Here is a 22,674-nt window from a genome sequence, read left to right as displayed (position 1 = left end):
TTTTGGAACCAATAAGAACCACAAGTTATGTATAAATTTATTGTAGAAGTATATAAAAAGTAAATAAAATGTATTTGAATGTAAATATATAAGTAAAAGTATTATTATAGCACTAAATCCAGTACAAAGTGCTGATAACTTGTTTTGAAAATGGAATTTTAAATTTCATTCATTAATATGTATTGCACCAGGTACAGAAACCAACCAATTTATGTAATGTAAATTTTCAAAAACAAATAATTTATGATTTAAAATAATGCATTATATTTGAGATTTTATTTAACATTAAAATGCTTCAAATCACTGAAAAAATTTCACCCAATTTCACTGAAAAAAAATAAAAAATAAACTTCTTTAAATCGTCTATTGCATCTGTACGTCACAAATTTCTGTTAATAAAAGTGCTGGTTCACCATTTCATATATATATACCATCTAAAAAAAACTGCATGTATGTGTGTATTATTTGCTAGCCTTGGTTAGCATATCCACTCTCCAGCCAATAGGCTGCAAGTTCAAATCCTGCCATTACCATGTTTGTTTGTGAGTGTCTCATTAATTCACACATTCATACATACAAATAGATACACTCTCCCTAAAAGTGACTGGGTCACAATGTAGAAGTAGACCCAATTATGGAAGAATATTTTCCACATATGGAAGAAGCCTTCAAGCCAGCAGTGGGGATCTACAGGCTGAATATCATCATCATACATGAACATATGTTTAATCAAGACCCCCCCCCCAGACACTAAGAGCAAAGATCACCAGATTTGGCATACACTTCCTCTTCTTATAACTAAAAGCATCTAAAGGTTTTGTTGGATCTCCTGAGTTGTGGTATCTACAATACAGGATGCAACGTGCACTCTTTGGTTGGAAAAGACAAACCTCAATTATTGATGACTTGAATACTTCATCTGAAATAAAAGGGTCTTTTCAACTGAAGGCAAGTTAGGCCCTTTTATCATATCAACTGTTCCTCAAATTTCTACAGAATGGAAGCAAGCCAATCTTTATATGAGAAATTCCAAAACATGGATGATAAGTCAGCTATCCAATTATCACACTGCATACTTCATTTCTCTCAAACATGTGATGAGAACTTTAATTATCCATTTAAAAAAAATGACTCATTTTAACTGAACATTTTATTTCAGTTAAAACATTCATATGAGAATCATGCCTGGGATTAGGTTTTTAGGAATCTAGGAAAGAGATAAAAAAATAAAATAAAAATAAAACTTGTTTTTTGGTCAAATGCAGTCAACATTCTAGATCCTAAATAAGACTCACTGACCTCTTGGCTCATCAGCTAATCCCAACACTTACTGAGATGACCATGACAAATTAATCCAACAATACCAAGAACAGATAATTCCATGCTTCCTCTGGTCTTTCATCAGAAAGAAATTAAAAGAATCCTCACTAGCTTGGATTCCAACTGGTCTTAATGTTATTCTTGTTATTATTCCATCCCAATTGTGCTCAAAAATTAACCCATCTTCTATTACCTTTACAATCTATCCTACATATCTGGCTTCATTTCTATAGAATGGAAGTTGGCAATCTTTGGAGAAATTCCAAAACACATTTGATAAGTCAGCTATCAAATTATCACACTGTGACTTCATTTCTCTCAAATGTGTGATGAGGACTTTAATTATCCAAACAATGATTGGGTAGCCGTGAAATCTCATTAGAAGAACAAAACTGAATTTATTGAGCTGTAGCAAGACAACTTCTCAAGCAACATGTGAAAGAATGATCTCCCGATCAAGGATTGTTAGATATAATTATAGTGTCAGAGGGAATTTTCGACATAACTATGCATTCTGCTCCAGTTGGTGACAGTAATCATGTAGTACTCACTTGGAAAGTGGCTAAGTTTATGAATGTTCCATTCTGAACTACAAAGCAGGAAATTATCATCATCAGAGGAGTATGCTAAGTATGTAGATGATCTCCATTTGGCCACATGGCATACACTCCATAATTTCTTAACAAATCTAAACAATCAACATCCTAGAATCCAGTTTACCTTAGAAAAGGAAAACAATAACAATCACCAATTCCTAGATACTCTGATTACGCGACATGCTGATGGATCCCTGGCATTCTCTGTTTACAGAAAACCCACACATGCAAGTAGATACATTTATCAGCAGTCAAACCACCACCCTCAATCTCCCAACAACATGGAATTATAAAAACCCTATATAGCACAGCAAAATTAATCAGTTCTGATAACAGTGCCCCAACTACTGAACTTGACCACATCCTCAACACCTTCTTAGTCAATGGCTACAGCCCACAAAATCAAAAAATATTAAAACCCTGTAACTGCAAACCCCCTCCCCTCCTCCTTCAGAGCAGAGAATACTCAAGATCTATCAATATTCCATATATCCAGGGCACATCCGAAAAACTGACAAAAATCCTAAGGAAATACAACCTTTACAGACCATTTAAAAAACTGGCATCTCATCTGTTCCACCAAAGGCCAACCACATTCCATAGACCTACCAGGTCCCTTGCAGTTGCAAACTGTCCTACTACAGCTAACAGGCAGGACAGCCAATATCAGAATTTCTGAACACAAGGACTACATCTGGTTCCACCAATACAAGCACTCAGGACTTGCTAACCATGCTTCAGGCACCCACCACAAGATACACTGTGGAAGAATCACACTCTATTACACTGTGGCAAATACAAGTATGAAAGGCTATTCCTTGAATCTGCCTCAGCCCTGAAAAACTTTCCAAACCTACACAAATTTTGGTGCATGAGACTGCTCCAAATTTGGGAAGCATACATCCTAAGATCTTCAGCCTAATAGCCAAATTTACCCACTTCAGCCCATAAGAAGTAATGCCGTTTAAGACTCTAGGCCTGACTTTTGATGCCTTTCTTCAACCTCATTTGTCCAGTGTTAGTGCCAGTGTGCATATATCATTGTTTTTGTGATCCCTAATGATGACAATGTAACATTGCTGAAATATAGGAGTGCATTAATTGAAGTTTTTATAGTTAATATTTTAGTATATGTTATTTCCAAAAAAATCATAGTTATGACCTATCAGTATCTCTGGAGTAGTGGTGAAGATTTGGGAAAAGTTGGTAAGGGCTTGCATTTAGAAATGGGTTGACAAAGAATCTCTACTTTGCAACAAACAGCATATGTTTACTAAGAGAAGGTCATGTTTGAGCAATTTGCCCATATTCTATAACACTGCAAAGACAACAGGAGTTAGACAATGGCGATGGATACCAAATGATACATTTGGATTTTGCTAAGTCTTCTGTGAGAATACACCATGGAAGACTGTTGCATAAATTGTAGAATACGGGATGGATTATAAAATTTTGGCATGGATAAGAGGAGGCTGACTGACAGATATCAAAAAGTGGTATATGAGGGATGCAAGGATGTAAGTCTGCAATATTTAAGGTAACCAGTGGAGTGCCATGCCACAAGGATTAGTCCTTAGTCCACTATTATTCAATCTGTACATTAATGACACTAGGTTTGAAATGCTCTCACATCCATTTGACACGTGACTACAGATATTTGCTGATGATTCAAAGATACATAGCGTAATCAGGAGTGCTGCTGATATGCAGTACTTGCAAAATGATTTGAATAGGTTGGAATTGTGGGCCTGTGAAAATGGCTATTAGTTCAATGTTAATAAATGTAAAGTCATGCACTTTGGTGTGTGATAGGTATCCAATGTCGTATTATATTGGTGGGATTATACTAGAAGAAATTTATCAGTCTAGGGATCTTGGAACTTGAGAAGACCAGAAGTTGAAGTTCGAGGATCACATAGCAAAGAATGCAAATACAACTCAGAGAATAATTGCAATAGAAATGAATCTTACCATGTACAGAAAATTATGTGGAGAGACATTTCAGTATGGAATATGCCCACCCCAAACTGCGATGCAGCTCTCACAACGTTGTACCATGCTTAGCACCAAGTCATTCAGGAATTCTTGAGGCAAACTGGCCCACTCCTCCTTCAGAACAAGGAGGAGCAGGCCAGTAGAACATAAGAGAGGGAATTTTGACCAGCAGTGCATCTCTCCATTGCATCTTAAATGTGTTCAATAGGCTTGAGATCTGGAGAGTGTACTGGCCACATGATCGATTAATATCCTCGGTTTCCAGAAGTATCTCCAATGCTCATTTATGATGTAATGCGGCACTGTCATCCATAAAAATGAATTCTTCACTTAAAGCACCACAGAATAATCGAACATGACGATGAAGAACTTTGTTGCAATATCGTTAACCAGTCATAGTCCCATTTTTTCAACATTTGTAGCTCGGCGCATCCATTAAGCATAATGCCTTTCCACACTACAACTCCAGCACTGCCATATCTATCCCTTTCAAGAACATTCTCAAGATGGTAAGCAGTACCACTTTCATAGCAGATCAAGTTTCTTCTAGAATCAGAGGAAAGACAAAAACAATTCTCATCTGTAAACAATACATTAGCCCACTGGTGTCTTATCCAATTTTTATGGATATAACACCACTGGCTGGTGAAGCATATTAGGCACGTGGCTGGTGAAACATATTAGGGCCAATCACCCGATGTGTGGATAACTTTAGATTACGAAAGGAAACAACAATCCAAAACAAAACCACAGAGCACACTTCAATCCTCCCCTATGGTGGCTGGAGGTCAAAGCCCACAGGGAAGCCTTCAGCCTGATGAAGGAAAGACGAGCTCTAAACACTATTTCTGGAAGAAACCTATAATCATCTCAACATATAATGTTTGCACCCTCCTAAAATGTGGAAAATTTTATGAACTTTGCAGGGGAGCAGAGGCAGAACACGTGGATGAAATCTGCATACAGGAGCATTGATGGAAAACCCACCTGGCATTCAATGAAATCAGGTCCCATAATCATAAATGGACGTTTGTGTATTCATCTGCAGATCAATCTGGAAATGGTGGAGTTGGAGCCCTGGTAAACAACAGAGTCTACAAAAATATTCTATCAATAGAAAGTGTTTCGAAAAGAATAATGGCTATTAACACAAACCCAAAAATAACGATTACATGTGCAAAAACATGTAATTACAATTACATGTTTATGCACCTACAGAAGCAACAGAGGATAAAGACAAAGAAATCTTCTATCAAAAACTAGCTGACTACATTATCAAAATATCTGCACACAATTTGCACATAGTTGGAGGTGACTTCAATGCACAAATTGGAAAAGATGTAGCTGGAAACACAAAAAACATAGGACAATATACCTACCATGACTCAACCAACGGAAATGGCCATCTTGTTGTGGACTTTTGCAACCCTCAGAACTTGATATCTCTTCAATCAAAATTCCCAAATAAATTAGAAAGAAAATGGACCTGGCAACATCCCAATGGAACTAAGTCTCAAATTGATCATATCTTAATAAATGGCAAATGGATAAGGTCAGCCCAAAACTGCACAGCATACAACAGCATAGAATTAAACTCGGATCACAGAATTGTAAGTGCACAATTAAAGTGATGACTAAGAGCATCTAAATCACAGAAAAGCACCTCAGATACAATTGGGAAGAATTAAATGACTCTAGCAAGGCAAATCAATTCCAGCAACTCACAAAGTACAACCACTCACAAGCAGTATTGTATGATAACGCAGACAACATATTTAAAGCAATAGCTAGCGTCATTCATCAATCAGCCTCCCAAACATTTCTTCAATCAAACACAAAAAGTGTAGATAAAGACTGGGTAACCAAAGAAACCAACTCAATGATTGACAAGTGCAATAAAATAAAACGCAAAGTAAAAACCCAAGATTCCCTTCAATATAAAAATGAACTAAAGCAATTAAGCACAGAGGTATATGAAGCTCTCTCAAAAGATAAAGAAGCCTATATCCAGAACGTTTGTCAAGAACTAGAAAAACTGTCAAAAATTGCACACAAGAGAAACTTACAAAATGGCGAAGTCCCTGAGCACAGCAGAAAGAAAACCTAGAGTATTGAGAATCAAGAAAAAAGACAGAACCTCATTTAAACAAGACTGAAGAACTTGATGAATGGAAGGCACACTTCCAAACTCTTCTAAACACGCCAACCCCAAACGCTGATTTCATCTCGAAAACCATAGTACCGGAAACTCTTAGCATCAACTATAATGATTTCACCATGCAGGAGTTCACAATGGCCCTCGAACAACAAAAAGCAGGAAAATCACCAGAAGCAGATGCCATCACAATTGAGACTTTAATGCACTGCTCTACAGATATCAAAGAACAACTACACATGTATAACTTTCCTCTGGGAAAGTTCCTGAACAGTGGAAGGAGGGTCTAATAATAACAATTCCAAAAAAGGGTAACCTGAACAAACCTGAAAACTACATTGCACTCATCTCTACTCCACTAAAAATATACAATAGAATGATATTAAATAGAATTGAACCACACATAACTCCATTACTTCATAAAAACCAGGCTGGATTCCTCAAAAAACGTGGTACTCTAGAACACATTCCCTACATCAGAAGACTAATAGAAGGTTCAAAGGACAAGAATCTACCATCGCTTTTGAACTTTATTGACTTTACTAAAGCATTTGATTCTGTTGACAGGAAAATGCTCAAACTTTATAGCATTCCACCTAAACTTATCAGGGATATCAAGCCACAGTACTAGTTAACGGAGACAAAACAGACAGTTTCCCATTACCACAGAAGTCCTACAGGGAGATACTCTGGCCCCATATCTCTTCATCATAGTGATTGACTATATTTTTAATTAATGCAAGTTAAATCTGGAATCCTTATCAAAGACCCATATATACAGATGCACCTTGAAGACCTGAGCTTTGCAGATGATATAATCCTCATTGACTCCAACATTATAGATGCCCAAAACCACTTCAACAGCCTTAAGAGAATCACAGAAATATTTGGACTAAAAATAAACCCCCAAAAAACAAAGACATTAAAACATCAGATAGATGGGCACATCTATATAAATCAAAATGATCACCTTGAAGAAGTAGAGGACTTTGTATACCTTGGATCACACATCTCAGATTCCTTAACAGACATTAAAACAAGAAAACAGAAAGCACTGAAGTTCCACAGAAGTCTTAATAAAGTATGGAAGTCGAGCCTCATCTCAAAGGAGACGAAGATTCATCTTTACAAGTGCACCAGCCAGTCTACCTTTCTGTACGGCTCCCAGAACTGGAACATCTAAACAAAAGCAGCGACCAATATTATAAATAGATTTGGAACTACCTGTCTAAGAAATATCCTGGATTACTCCTGGGAAGACCACATTCCCAACTCTACTATATTTGATGAAACCCAGCAAGATCCTCTAGTCAGCACTGTTCAAAGAAACCAAATAAAATGGCTCGGCCACCAATGGCCGAGCACTCTAATGCTCTGGTCCTCTACGCCCCTACAGATGGAAAAAGAAAAAGAGGCAGACCCCAAACTCCATATTGGAAATACATCGGCAATATTCTCCCCATTTCCCCCCCAACTCTCTACATCAGAGATCCGTCAATTAGCATATGATAGAGAAGCCTGGTATTTCCTTCACGTCATAACAACCTCCAGGTCCTATCTTAGTGTACACAGACTATTTATTTGTTTTGATTGGTTCCTTATTTATAATTGTAAAATTATAAATAAATGATGGTGATGAACACCACTGACAACATGCTCTACAATGAAATGTGGATAAAGTGATGCAGAATACAGGCCTTTGGACATATGTCACTGATATCTTGCCACAGTTTGTCGAGATATCGGCATACCTATGCTTGAATGGAGCTGACTTGCAAGCTGGCCTGCCATGGTGCATTCATTACGTTTTGCTATTATAACCAAAAATCTGTCTTCATGCTCCATTGTAGAATGAGGGCAACCTCTTAGAAAATGTCTGGAACACATTCTATTGGTCTGAAATGCTACCCAGAGCCAGGATACAATACTATACGAGATTTCCAAACTCTTTGGCAATACTGTATTCTGAGGCTTTTTCAAGCTTTCCAACAATTCTTCCCTGCATGAAATCATCTAGATGAACTTTTTGAGACATTACAAGTCATCCAAGTTTGCAACTTTATTTCTTCATGAAAAGAGCTTCCTTCCAATGCAATTTGCTTAGCACAGCCTTTTGCCCTGTTTAGTGCTACCATGTAACCCCTTTGAGTGCAATCGAAAATTTGAATGTGAACCTGCGTTCTATTTGAAATCATCTTATACAAATTGCCACAAGCTGATTTGTCTGAATTTGCAGTTGTAATCTTTAGAAATAGTGTTTATCCTTAGGTTTTGGATACCAGTATAAATTCATTCAGTTGACTCCTCACCATACCTGCTTGAGATAACATGCATTCCAGGCAGAAATGACAAAGTAATATCTCCACATTGATGGGATGGAATTTAGATATTTAAAATTCAGGATTACTAAAACTTGGTTCCAATTAGAACCTTTTTAATGCCAAAATTTTATAAAATAATTCAAACTTAACAATAATACTTCTATTCGAGATGGGTGCAGTTTAACATAATTTAGTATGTCCAATATGTACTAAAACTTTTCAAGTTATTTTAAATTTTGTTCCTAAGTTGATCATTTTTCGTGGAAAAAATGCAGGAAAAAATTATGTATCCACAGTGCATTCCAGAAACAGTTCCAGGTTGAACTGTATAACAACAAATGGCATTGGTATACAAGAATGCTATTATGAAACAGCAATTTTTATGATCCTTTCTGATCACATTCTTATTTAACTATCTGATAAGAATTTTTGATTTAATTTAGAAAAATAAATTCATGTAGCTGTCTAAATTTTAAATCCTGATGGCAATAACTACATTAATTTCTTGAAAGCAATTTTATATATATATATATATATATAATATTGAATACAAGTAAAACTTACTGGAGTTCCTTGAATAATAGTACGTCTATTAGTACCATCATAATTGACACGTTCAATAGCATCCAAATAAGTATCAACCCAGAATACTTGCTCATTAGGATAGTCAACAGTCACTCCATATGGATACACTATCTTGTGTTCTACAAGCTTAGTTCTTTCAGAACCATCAAGACGAGTTTTTTCTAAAAGAGGTGCTGTACTTCCCCACTCAGTAAAAAACATCAACCTATATATATACATATATATCAAAAAGTAAGCAAACATTGAATACACTGAATTTTTTATATAGTAAATATATTCAGAATAATTATAAATTAAGTCTTATTTCAACATATGCTACCCCCAAATGGTGCCTCCACCTTGTGGTGGTAGTGGGAGGGGGGTTGTGCATTCCACTGATTGTGTGAGCTATACCAATGGTAGTACAGATAGTCCTCGACTTACGACATGGTTCTGAACCAACGTCTCTGTCGTAAGTCGATTCTGACATAAGTCGAGGACATTTTTTAATTCTTGATTTGTTTGATTTCTGTTATAATATTTTCATAAATTAGGTTTCTATTTAACTTAAAACAGTTAAAACTGTATAAACTTACATAAACGTTTATAAATTATTTATTAGCACATATACATATAAATGCAAACTTAAGAAAGAAAAATTTAAGAAAAAATACATAAACACATCAAAAATCACCATTTTTGATATGTGTTTATTTCAGATTTTTCTTGAAAATTTCGGCAGTTTCAAAATTGGAACTAGCAGCTTCTCCTGTTATTCTTAGGGTATGTCAGTTAAATCGGCTTTTGAATCGATAGAACCAACCTTTACTAGCGTTAAATGTATGCTTGCAGTATTTATCTTCTTGTTGTTTCCTTAAATTGTCACATAGGCTGCATGCTTTTGTTTGAATCGTAAACAAGCTGAGAGGAATATTCTTGTTGATTTGATCTATATTATTAAAAGCTTATCTATTTCATGAATTGGCCCTTCTCTTTTTTTCGTTAAAATTGTACATTTCATATTAACTGCCCCCTTTAGCTGCCTCCATTATTCTTGATTTATCTTTTATAATTGTTGAAACAGTTGAATGTGATAGTTTTTCTTCTCGTGCTATTTCGCTGACTTTCTTTCCTTTGCCATATGCTTTAATCACCTTCATTTTAACATCTAAACTTAAAGCTTTCCACGCCTTCTTTTTATATTGGAATTTTCATCAGTAGCATTACTTCTCTTATTGGACATGATAGGGTTATGACGAGATACAGAAATTGCAACGAGAGAAATGAACACTTTGACAGCTGATTAGCTAACATGACAAAGACTGTGATAAGTTAGAAGTGGGTGAATCATAGCAGCAGCTATTGGGTATTGGTGATAGACTTTGCTTGTCGACTAATAGTGACGCTGCAGTGCGTATACAAACGTCTTCTTCTTCCCACCAGGTATTAGGCCTAGTGGCCTGTTTTGGAGCTCTCTTTAGCCCTTCTAAGTTGTGCCCGTCCCAAGGATAAGGTGGCTAGCCCTATGCCTCCTGGTGTGTCCTATGTCTGTAACTGCATTTGTTCACGGGGCCAGTTTGCCTACTTGCGGGAGGAAAAACCCCAATTAAACTGGGGAGAAAAACCCTGCTGTCCACACCCATGACTGGCTAACTTGGCTATGTCTGAGAGAGATCCTTAAGCTCCTCACGTCGGCGACGGGAATCGAACCCAGGACACTCCTTTCCCAGTCATATGGTTGCGAAGTGCACAGCCACTCGGCTAACAGTGTGGATGTATACATGTGATATATGTATGTATATGCTTGTGGCAAAGTTAAATTAGAGAATTTTTTATAATAATTTTTGGCCACGTAAGTAGAGTCGTCGTAAGTAAGTACGTAAGGACTACCTGTATTGATACCAGCAGGGCCTCCCAAGTTGGACAGGTGACAGCTGAGGGATCAGGTGAAGAGAGCCACTCTGGTCCTCTAGGTTAGGGATTGAGCATTTGGCCAACAATCCCATCTCATAAAAAATCTGCTATTCACATACCAAGTATACCAAGTAATCATTTGATTAATTGGTACTTGATCTGAATCATTTGCACAGAGGCATTTGAAAAACCCACTGGAAGAAAATATAACTATCTCATCAAATAATGATAACTATTCAGTAATATACCATTTTCTTTTGCCAGTGAGCTTTTATTGTATTCTCCATTTGTATGCGGAAGAATGACTGACAGATGTCTGCTGTAATGATATACATTATGGATACCATGTTAAGCATAAAGGAAGACTGCACTATGGGTAAGTGTCACACAGAAGGAATGACAAAGATTGACACTTCTAAAATCACAATAAATCCAGCTGCACATGTGATGGAACAGGATTTAAACAGTGGTTATGGTACTTGTGTTCCTCTAGCAGCAGCAGACAACCATGCTGCTAATTAAGGGAAATTTGGAAGAGGGTATGAGGTGTAATCAAAAAATATGGTGAAAGTAGATGCAGCACTCAATCTATTAGAGAGAGAGAGCAAAACTGAGTGGAATCATGTATGTCAATCATGTAATGAGTTTCAAATGCAATTTATTTTTATATAGCTGTGTTTTGCATCATTGTCACAAAAATAGAAAGCTGTGATTGGAATTGCTTGATCATGCAACTTCAGATCTGAACTTTTTCCAAAACTCAACAACAGGAGACAGATCTTGAATGTATGGTGTATCCTGAGACCAAGATTCAGAGTTTTATGGAAAACAGCCAACTCACCTTGGCTGAAGAAGGCACATCAATTGAAATCTAATGACAACGTCTTATTGATTGTTGATTGTATTTTTCAACGTGCAAGGGATTGCATGGGCAGAGTACCTAGAGGTGCTACAGTAAACTCTGAACATTATAAAGGAGGACTGGAATGTTTAAGGATGGAATGATGTGCATCAAAAAGAACCACAGAAGTAGGCAAATGGTTTCATGTTGTATCACGGCAATGCTCCAAGCCACACATCTCTTCTTATTCAACAGATGTTGTGGACAAAAACATTTAATTTGTGCTTGTTGTATTCACCCAATTTAGCACCCAATGACTTCTGGCTCTTTCCAGAGTTTGCATTAATGCAAGAAACTGAAGCAGCCACAATGTGCCTAAGAAAACTAAAGAAAGATGACTTCTAGAACAGTTTCAAATGAGACTACTTTGAACGAGATTTATTTATATTTAGGTTAATAAACTTTCTTAAATTCTAACATTCAATACTTTTTTGATTACACTTCGTACCCAGTGAAAATCTCTCTCTCTCTCTCTCTCTCTCTCTCTCTCTTCCAGCAGTATTAAAAATGATCAAAAGTGGGCCACAAAGATGCAAACTAAAGTATGGGACTTATATGAAGACTGTGGTCCACTATGGATCAAGGCAGCTGGGAGGATAATAGCAGACAAAATTGACAATTTTAACCAGGAGAAATAGATCCAGAATTATTATCTACATGCCCAGAAAACCCGAGTGGGTGAGGGCTGATACACTCACAAAGCGTAGCATCCTAAAAACAATTTTTTCTAGTAAATTTTACAACATAGTTTAAAATACTATTATAGTTCGCCCATCGATTAGAGATCCCTCGACACTTCTGCGCATGTCAGAAAAAGGAGAATCCATTCCAATAATAGGGTAATCAGTCCGTATTGTGGGATGAGTTGTTTATTATTACAGGTCAAAATATTAACTTCTCTTTTATGATTATTGTAGTTAACTATGTTGCTTGTATAACAGTTGGAAAATTTTACCTATAAAGCATGTGATTTCGCATGTTGGCGACCAATTCGTACGTCCTTCATTTCTTTCTCCCCTTCAGCATGAATCGACTATTCTTGGCAAGACACCAAGCAGAGACCTACAAATGGTGGGCGAACTATAATGTACTTTGCCAGCCCCAATATCAGCTACTAATGTACTTTGCTGGCTATTAAAAAAAAAAATTAATAAAAAAATATCTAGGTGTCTGAGTAGCCATGTGGAAATAGCATCTACCTCCCCAGTACTGATTGCCTGAAGAAATTGGATCTAAACATCAACTAGAGAAATTCTTGGATAGATCTGATCCTTCAGGTAGAACTCGTATTTCATGTGGAAGAAGTAACTAACAAGACTAGTAAACTAAGTAAATTATCAATGTTACGAGGTAAGCTATACGCAAGGATTTATCTTCTTAAAAAATGCTGTGATCTCAAGATTATTCCTAACTTCACAAAATTGAATGAAACCATCAAATGCTGATTTTCAAGATGATATTACCTCAGTTATAAATCCTCAACTATCACATGTAGTTTTAAAAGTCTAAAGTACTCTCTTTGTCAGTAATCATTTAACAAATGCAAGCAATATTCAGATAGCAAATTTAATGGTGTTATCGCTAAGCAAAGTCTACCTCTCGTGTTCCAGATAAGTTGGTAGTGGTAAATAACCTCCCCTCCCATATTCCACATAATTTGACAGTGGTAGATAATTTCCCTCCCACGTTACAGATCATTTGGTAGTAAACATTGGTGTCCTAACTGAAATCATCTTATCAAAAGGACATGAATTTGCTATAGTTCCTAAGAAGATACCTTATTTAGATTTCCTCTATAATACTGAACAGAATATATCCACTCTCTCTCCAGAGAGGACACTGATAAACTTCATCTAGAAGCCTCATCTGTGTTGCTGAATGCCAAGCTTCTCCTTCAAACATTTTTGTAGTAGAAATTAAAGCTCTACAATCTTTAAAACACAACAGTCATCTCATTATAACAAAATTTGACAAAGAGAAAGCCTGAGATGCCTTAATAGCCATGTGGAAATAGCATAGTACTAGAGGAACTTTTTCCTCTAGTACTATGGAGAAAAAAGAAAAAGTTCCTCTAGACATCAACTAGAGGAACTTTTTCTAAGCCTTTCTTCAATAGATCTGATCCTTTTCTTTGTCAAACCAGAATCTACAGGCAAATTCTAGGGACTGCCATGGAGGGTCCCCTCTCTCAAACACTCACCAATTTTTATCTGGAACATCCAGAAGACACCCTTTTCTCAACCATACATTCTCAGCTTTTGTTTTGGATACATTATATAGAGGACATTTTTGCTATCTACCCAGTAACACTGTCGGGAAGATAGGATAATAAAAGACTCAGGAGAAGTAGAGCAAAGAATATGGGAAGTATAGAAAAATAAGAAGAATGAACAGGATCAATATAAATACTGAAAGGTCTCCTTCATCACAAATTAGTGCTCTATGTGGAAGAGTTGGATGAAGATATAGAGATGCCTGAGAAGGAAATTCCAGTTGCTTAACTGGAGTAAGAATTCAACAGTAGAAACAGATGAGGTATATACTAAGGGGATGTTCAGTTGAACTGAACTCATATTATAAAAATTTAAAAAATCCACAAAAATTTTTTTTTTAAAAATAACAAAAACTGCACCCAAAGAATCCTTTCATGTCCACTTCAACATACCCAGCTTCAACATAAACATTTGTGTGTCTAATCACTGGTTGTCATTGTATACTAGAGTAGTATGCCTGAGTGGTTCATTTCCTTTTTAGTTAATATCACAGATATCCATTTTTTATAATATAAGTCTCAGCTCAGGAAAAACCCCACAGAAAGAGAAAGAATGTATAATAATCCTAGCACAGAAGGGTGATGGAAAAAATAATGTGTCTAACTACTGACTCTATCAATATAATTGAAGTGGTGGTGAAGATTTTAGAGAGGTTGGTTAAGAACTCAAGTAGAGAAATGGGTTAATAGACAAGCTATATTTTGAAAAAAAAAAAAAAAAAAAAGCCTGAGTTTACAAAGGCAAAGTCATGTCTGAGTTATTTGCTCATAATTTCTAATAATGTTACACATGAGTGATAATGGGAATGGATATACTATAATGGTGTTGGATTTTGCTTATCCACTTGAAAGGCCTAATTTATATAATTTAATTACATTATGAACATTTATGTAAATTATATAATGGACATAAACTATAGTCATAATTTGCAATTATGAATCTTTATACAATACTACATAAAAGGCTGTTGCATAAATTGAATGATATGGGATTGGAATGAAAATTATTGACTTCAATAACAGGATTGCTTAAGGGTCAAAGAAAAACAACTGGAAGGAAACTCTCCACATCGCCTTTCGGGAATGTGGATAATCGAATGGAGATTCTGATTTAATGTCCAATCCTCACCTTCGTATGTTGAACCCCATTAGTAGGTATATAGAGCAATCCCTAGATTAGTGCGCCTAATGCGTTCTTTAAAACAGGTGCATTAATCGAATATAATAACCTATGGGAAAATGTATAATTAGTTCCTCAGATTTCTTTTTTGACCCTTAATTTCTTTTAAAAGAATTAGGGTATGTCTCAGGGCCAAGTTAAAGGAAAATTATGAAGCTGAAAGACAATAAAACATATTCAGAATATAAATTTATTATTCTGCTTCTTAACAAAGAATTGAACTAACGTAGTTCAGCAGGCATTCTGTTTCTTTTTTTCATACGACTGACAGTATGGCCTTATTCTTATTGCCTCTTCTGCAAATTTTACTGGTTCTCTCTTCACCAGGTTAAGTTTCTAAGCATTGCTGCTTAAAAACTTCGATTGTACGAAAACTATTTTCAAATTGTTTCTGTGAAAGCTCTTTGGGCTTGTCAGTGATTAAATTTTCTTCATATTCTTCAGGATCTGCCTGCTCTGTATCTAAATTTAGCAGGTCGGAATCACTCAACTTCTCAAAATGAGATTTAATTAACATAGATTCATTTGAAAAGTCTCTAAAATCATTTGCACAATGTGGAAGAATGTGCTTACACACAGCTCGCATATTAATAGCAATGATTTCAATTGACTTTGCGACTTTATAACCAGGCTGAGATTTCTCTGATTTGGCTAGAAAGTTTGGGAAGCCATTCGCTTCCAAAAAAAAGCCAGTTTCATTGACATTAAATATTTGTTGATCACAATAGTCTCTTTCTTACACAAATTCTTTTACTGATGATTAAAGGTTAGGAAAATAATTTAAAATAAAAAAGTAAGGAAAACAATTGCACGTGATATGATCAGCAAAATGCTATGTAAAGCAGACAACATAAATTTTGGCAGTAAATTTGGAACATAGTGTACATTATTTTTTAATGGCATACAAATAGTATGCCATTAAAAAATAACTTTGTAAAATGTTTCAAATAGGTAACTAAATTATTTCATCCTGGTGAGTGATTTTTTAAACTAGTTAGCCATAAAAAATGTCATCATCATCAAATTCCTGCCATGTACCCTCAAGGGGTGTACAGGATATAATAGTCCTATATGAAAAAAATTACATCATTACTAACTTTCTATCTACAATTTTTCCTCCAAATCAGTCTGTTACTTGTCAAGACTCCAACATTATCAGATCTTATATTTCTATCGTCTAAGGCACTTTGTACTGTATCAATCCACCTATATCTTGGACTTCCTCTGGGTCGTTTTTCTGGCAGAGAACACTTGTTTTGCTAATCTTTCTTTGCCCATTCTATTTAAGTGACCACCTGAGATTAGCTCTGCTAACGCATTCCTGGATGTTGACAATGTCAAGTTCTTGCCTAATATCCTTGTTTTTAATATGATATTGCCACTGATGCCATCTGTTCACGCCTATAATCTTTCTCAGGACTTTCATATCTGCAGTCTCTAGTCTTTGGTCAAGTGTTTTACTTCTGACACAGCTCTCAGATCCATAAGTTAAAATTGGTTTGAACACTGTCTTGTATAGGCTAATTTAGTGTTCCAACTAATTTTTCTCTTATTCCATATGAATTTATTCAATTGACTTCCCACCATACCAGCTTTGCTGATTCTGTTGTCTATTTCTATATTTAATTTACCATCTTCAGTAAAAATTGTGCCTAAGTAGCTGAAATGTTGTACTTGTTCCACAGGTTCTCCGTTCACAACACAGTTGACATTTTCAATGATTCTGCCTATTTTCATTGTCTTTGTCTTTTTATTGCTGACCTTCATACCATATCTATTACAACAGCTATTCAATTTAGTCAGAGAATCTTGCAGACTTGTAGCGGATTTATTTAGAAGTATAACATCATCTGCATAAAGCAAAGAGCTGACATTAACATCTCCAATTTTGATATCATGTTTAATACCACTTTCCTTCATAATGTGATCCATATAGATAATGAATAACAGAGGAGATAATGTACATCCTTGTCTCACACCAGATTTAACATTAAACCATCTTCCTGTACTTCCTTCAATTCTAACTGCTGACTTACAACTCAAACTAAGACAAAGTATTGCTTGATATAATGACCCATTGACACCATATAACTGTAGCGTGCTGATTAGCTTCTCTCTCTCTCTTGGCACCTTGTCATATGCCTTTTCCAAATCGACAAAACTTAAATACAGATCTCTGTTATATTCCCATGCTTTCTCGACTATTTGTCGTAAAGTGAAGATCTGATCCTGACAGCGTCTATTTGGACTGAATCCAGCTTGTTCTTCACCAAGCTTTTCTTCCACAATTCTTCTCAACCGTTTCTCAAGTATACTTGCATAGATCTTGCCAGGAACACTCAGTAGGGAAATACCTCTGTAATTCTCACATTCAGTTTTATTTCTCTTTTTATATATGGGTACTATGAGCTCTACTCCAATCATCGAGAATTCGTCCCTCTGTCCAGGCTTTCTGAACTATGCAGTGCAGCCACTATAAGACTCTTACACCACCATACTTCAGCATTTCTGGTCGAATATCATCTACTCCTGCTGCCTTTCCACATTTCAAGCCTTTCATGGCTTTTTCTACTTCAAGTATGGATATGTATTCCTGACTGCATGCTTGGTCAGTGTTTTTTACCACTGTGCTGTCATCACTGCTTGTTTCATTTAGCAGTTTTTCAAAGTAATTACTCCATACTTCAAGGATATCTTTTTCTCCCATTTTCCTGCCACCTTTGTCATCTCTAACTCCTTTTACAACACTCTTTCCTCCATTCCTAAGCTTCTTCAACAACCTCCAGAATATTTTGCCACATTCTTGATATTTATTTTCTATATTCTTGTCAAAGTCCTTCCATGCCTTTTGTTTAGCTAGTTTTACACAGTGTTTGGCATTCTTGCATTTGTCTCTGTATTCTCTAAGAGCACAAGCTGACTTATTTGCCAGGAACTTTTGATATGCTTTCTTCTTTTCCTTCACTGCTTCTTTAACTTCTTGTGTCCACCAGGGAGTTCTGAGTTCTGTTTTATCCTTGCAGACAACCTCACCACATGCCTCTCTGGCAGAATCAATCAATGTTTCCTTCAGAGTTTGCCACTGAATCTCCGAGGTTTGATTCCTGTTCTCAAACTCTTTCATTTTTTCTTCAATAATCTTTGTGTATTTTAGTCTACAGTTCACATCTGAGAGCTGCTCAACTTTTATTCGCTTTAAAACTTTCTTACATGTTATTCTTTTCAATATGAAATTCAATTTTTATCCTGCTCAAGACTAAATAGTGATCACTTCCAATTTCAAATCCTCTGTACACTCTGGTGTCCTGCACCAGGGAGAAAACATCACTATCAACAATAACATAGTCAATGAGACTTTTCTTATTCCTAGCCTCTTCTCTCCATGTGAATTCGTGCACATTTTTATGTTGGAACATGGCGATAGTAATAACCAGTCCATGTCCTGAGCAGAAATCCAACAGATATTTGCCATTATTATTAGCTTTGCACTTTTCTCCAAATTTTCCCAAAATATTTTTGTATGTTTCACAATCATTTCCTACTCTGCTATTTAGATCCCCATCAAGGACCAACTTTTCCTTTTTCATTGTGTCAGTTGCTTAATATAAAGCCTCAAAAAATTCCTCCACTTCTACCTTAGTAGAACCTTCTGTGGGACCATAGGCACAAATGAGTCTCATTGTTCAGTTCCCCATTCTCATATTTGCCCACATTACTCTACTTGAGACTGACTGCCATTCAAGAAGATTAGCCTCGTATTTTGTGTTGAATACTATGGCTACACCTTTTCCTTGATTGTCATTGCCTGAATATAACATTTTGTATTTATTGCTCAGAAAGATCTCACCAGTTTTGTCTTTTTTGTTTCAGTCACCCCCTATTATGTCGATCTGGTACTTATCTAATTCCTCTGCTAGCTCCATTTCTTTGCCATTCAGGCTTCTTACGTTGATAGTACCGATCTTTAACTCTGGTGATGTTGAGTTGGGGTTTGTTTTCAGATTTGTTCCAGTAGCTGACTTTTCGCTGTTCGCTCTCATTCCCTGGCGAAAACAACGGGGGCCTTGTTTAACCAGGCGACGCCCCAGCCGGCATGAAATTTTGTCATGTGGTACCATCGTTTTTTATTTTGGTTTAACCAATAAGAATACAATTTGGTCGGCTAAATCCCAAATTGCCAGCCCATCCTCGTTAGTTCAGTATCCAAGTAGATACCCTACAGGGTGCACCACGAGAAGGTGAGGATTGGACATTAGGTCAGAAGCCCTGGTCGGTTCTAAGCATTCCTTTAAAGGCTATGTGGCGGTCTCCTCTCAGTTATACAGCTTTGACCCTTAAGCACCCCCATAAAAAATGTATAGATCAAAAATTTTTAACATCTGTAACATTTATTTTTAAGATATATATAAGTGCAGTAATCAAATTTTAGAGGCGCACTAATCGAATTTGGGTGTATCGAAAAAAAAACAATCAGTAAACGAAAATGCACTAATCGGGGGGCATTAATCGAGGGATTGCTGTACTTGGTACTGAACGAACAAGGATGGGCTGGCAATATTGGACTTAGCTGACCATTTTAAACTTACCAGCTTAAACCACAGATGCATATGATGGTACAACACAATGATATTTCATGCAGCTTGGAAAGTCACCCAGTTAAACAAGGATCCCCGCCCCCCACTGTTTTCATCAGAGAACCAGAGCGAACAGTGAAAAGTCAGCGACTTGATCAAGCTCCAACTCAACATCTAGAAGAAGAAGAAGTAGAATAAAGCCAATATCAGAAACACTGAAAATAAAAACCATCGATATAAGGAGTATTAATGGGAAGGAAATCAAACTTGCAGAAGAATTGGAAAAGTAAAATTTGGACATAATCGGCATTACTGAGACAAAGAAGACAAAAACAGGTGAGATTTTACTAAATAGTAAGTATAGGATGTTATTTTTCAGGCAAAAATGATCAAGAAAAGGAAAAGTAGGGATAGCATTCAATACGAAAGATGGATAAACTTCTGGAACAATTGCAATTTCGAGTTATGTGGACAAACTTCAAATTGAGAAAATGGGCAATAAAACTTATTTGTGCCTATGGTCCCACAGAAGGTTCTTCTAAGGAAAAAGAGAAGGAATTTTTTGAGTCATTAGCTGTCATAAAGTATTTTCAGCTGACATAAAGTAAATGGAAAAAGTGGTCTTTGTTGAAGATCTGAACAGCAGAGTAAGAAATGAATCCAACCAGGCATATAGGAACATTTTGAGAATATCTGGAGAAAAGGGCAAAGTCAATAATAATGGTAAGTACAGGTAATTCACATATGTTAAGAAAACATAAACGATGACAAATATGTAGTATAAAATTCTAAAAATTACAAATTGTACATAAATTTCATTGCACATAATGCATAAATGTTTTAGACAATAAAATAAAGCGCATATTTTAATCGTCATCACAGTCTTCAGAATTAACAAATCGTAGATGTTCTTTAAGTGGCCAGAGATCATCACCACTTGAAATCTCTTGGACATCATTTGTATAATTCTCATTGCATACTTTGGCTGGTTTAGTCATCAAGAAGTCAGTAATAAGACTTTACTTTCCACTATGTTGCAATTTTTTTTATTAAGTTCATAATATGGCACTAAACAAATATCCAATTGTCTCGTGAATTTTCCCGAGCGCTCCATTGAGGGATCATTATCCGTAAAATAACTTCCTAACTTTCTTGCCAATTCCAATCCTTCTGCTAATTTCTTTAAACTGAATTCTTTAATGGATTCATCCCAATCAGAATCTTCAGCAGAACTTTCCACACCATTTGGTTCAACGCCATCTATTAATTGTACCAGTTCCTGCTCTTTTAAATCTGTTTCTCCATCAATTAATTCACTAATTTCGTTTTCAAACATATCGCAAAAGCCCTCTCCACCAAAAATATGTGCGACATTTATTATACGACATAGCTCAGCATCCACTGGAGGTACGAAATTTTGTTCCATTACGGCTTCAGGTCATATTTTTTTCCAGCAAGCATTCAGCATAGAGGGTTGTAATTCCTTAATGCAGTGTTTCTCAAAGTGTGGTACGCGTACCCCAGGGGTATGCGAAAGGTCGTCAGGGGGTACATGGCAATTTTTGGCAGTGCATAATTAAAGGAGTCATTATATTTTTCAACAAACAGTGCAATTAGAGACAACCGGCATAAAACGGCACTAACAAATGAATTACATCCCCTCTCCAACAGAAACTGCTGTATAACCAAACAAAACCATATGTTGCCAGTGGTACATATGGTTTTGCTTGACACCACCCCCCCCCCGTCGTTAATGTGTTAAAACTAAGAAATATACAGTGAATGTGTTTCAGATATTATGGAATTCAATTGAAGGGAATTAGCATTTCAACTCAACTGTTGAAATGCTAATTTGTCTTTGGTTCGCACGATCTTTTGTTAATACCGCACCAATCATATGCAGTTCTTCACTGCTCTACATATCTCAAGTCTTTGTAAATTACTGGTAATTTTTGCTTGAAATAATGGGAAAGAAGATGACGCTATTTGGGTAGATGACTTTGACAATGCACACAAAGAAACTGTTCTCATGCCAAAAGTAGTGATAGCGAGTAGGAGCTTCTCGGTAAGTCGCACCATTTTCAGTTTTTTTCTGAAAACTTTAGTTTCCGAAAATTCCCGCACGTATCTCGCAACACGATTTTTTAGCTTTAATTTTGGGAAAAAAGTTAGTTATATTCGAGTAAATATGGTATTTTTTTTAGCTTTCAAATTCTTACGTATGGATCATTGGTTAAAGATTGGATTTATAAAACCCTCAAAAGAGAGCATATAGCAAATACAAGTAGCTGTAAGCAACAAGAAAACGTTGATATTGTAAGATATCAACGAATATACCATGTCAACTTCTAAACCTATGGTTTAGAAGTTGACATGGTATATTCCGGTAATTGGACCACATTTTTTTAATAAGCTATATAAAACACGATGAATTAATAAAAGACCCAACAAGTTTTGTAAGTCGTTTGACATACATCTTCAGGGGTAACAGGTAACTTAAAGTTTAAAACACAAAGAAAAGAGAAATTATTAGTAATAGTTCATGCTATACAGTTGTAGCTGTCTGGCTATTCATAAAATTAAAAATCAGAATGCAGATTCAAAGCAGTGCTGAAATTTAAACAATGCTGGATGATGCCACGTTCTGTTATCACGTTCATAATGTCTGAGGTATAATTCTTATTAAAGCTGACCAAACTTGGTGGAGGATTAATCCTTGATTTTTATTGCATTGTGTTGGTATTTTAAGCATGTTTGCAGCTTCTTTAAATTTCCTTATGTAACGTTGATATTGCATCTGGATCAAATGCAATTGATAAGAGTGTGCCATCTGACATCTCTAGAGAACCAAAATTTAAAAATAAATCATATAAATGATTTAT

The 22,674-nt window shown here is 36.0% G+C and overlaps 1 protein-coding gene across 1 annotated transcript in view; it reads right to left on the bottom strand.

Annotated features, from left to right (window-relative positions):
• LRP1 (LDL receptor protein 1) overlaps window positions 1–22,674 on the bottom strand; it is a 1,646,373-nt gene that overhangs the window by 1,500,332 nt on the left and 123,367 nt on the right. The window contains exon 9 of the mRNA XM_090402369.1: window positions 8,952–9,177. Within this exon, the coding sequence (XP_090258495.1) occupies window positions 8,952–9,177 (226 nt within the window). The remainder of the gene's footprint in view (window positions 1–8,951; window positions 9,178–22,674) is intronic.

Source organism: Typopeltis vanoorti, chromosome 2 (assembly GCF_054136105.1).
Source record: "Typopeltis vanoorti isolate ZY-2024b chromosome 2, IOZ_Tvanoo_1.0, whole genome shotgun sequence".
Lineage (NCBI taxonomy): Eukaryota > Metazoa > Arthropoda > Arachnida > Uropygi > Thelyphonidae > Typopeltis > Typopeltis vanoorti.
The sequence above is the reverse complement of the archived record's forward strand: the minus strand, read 5'-3'. Positions and strand labels throughout refer to the sequence as shown.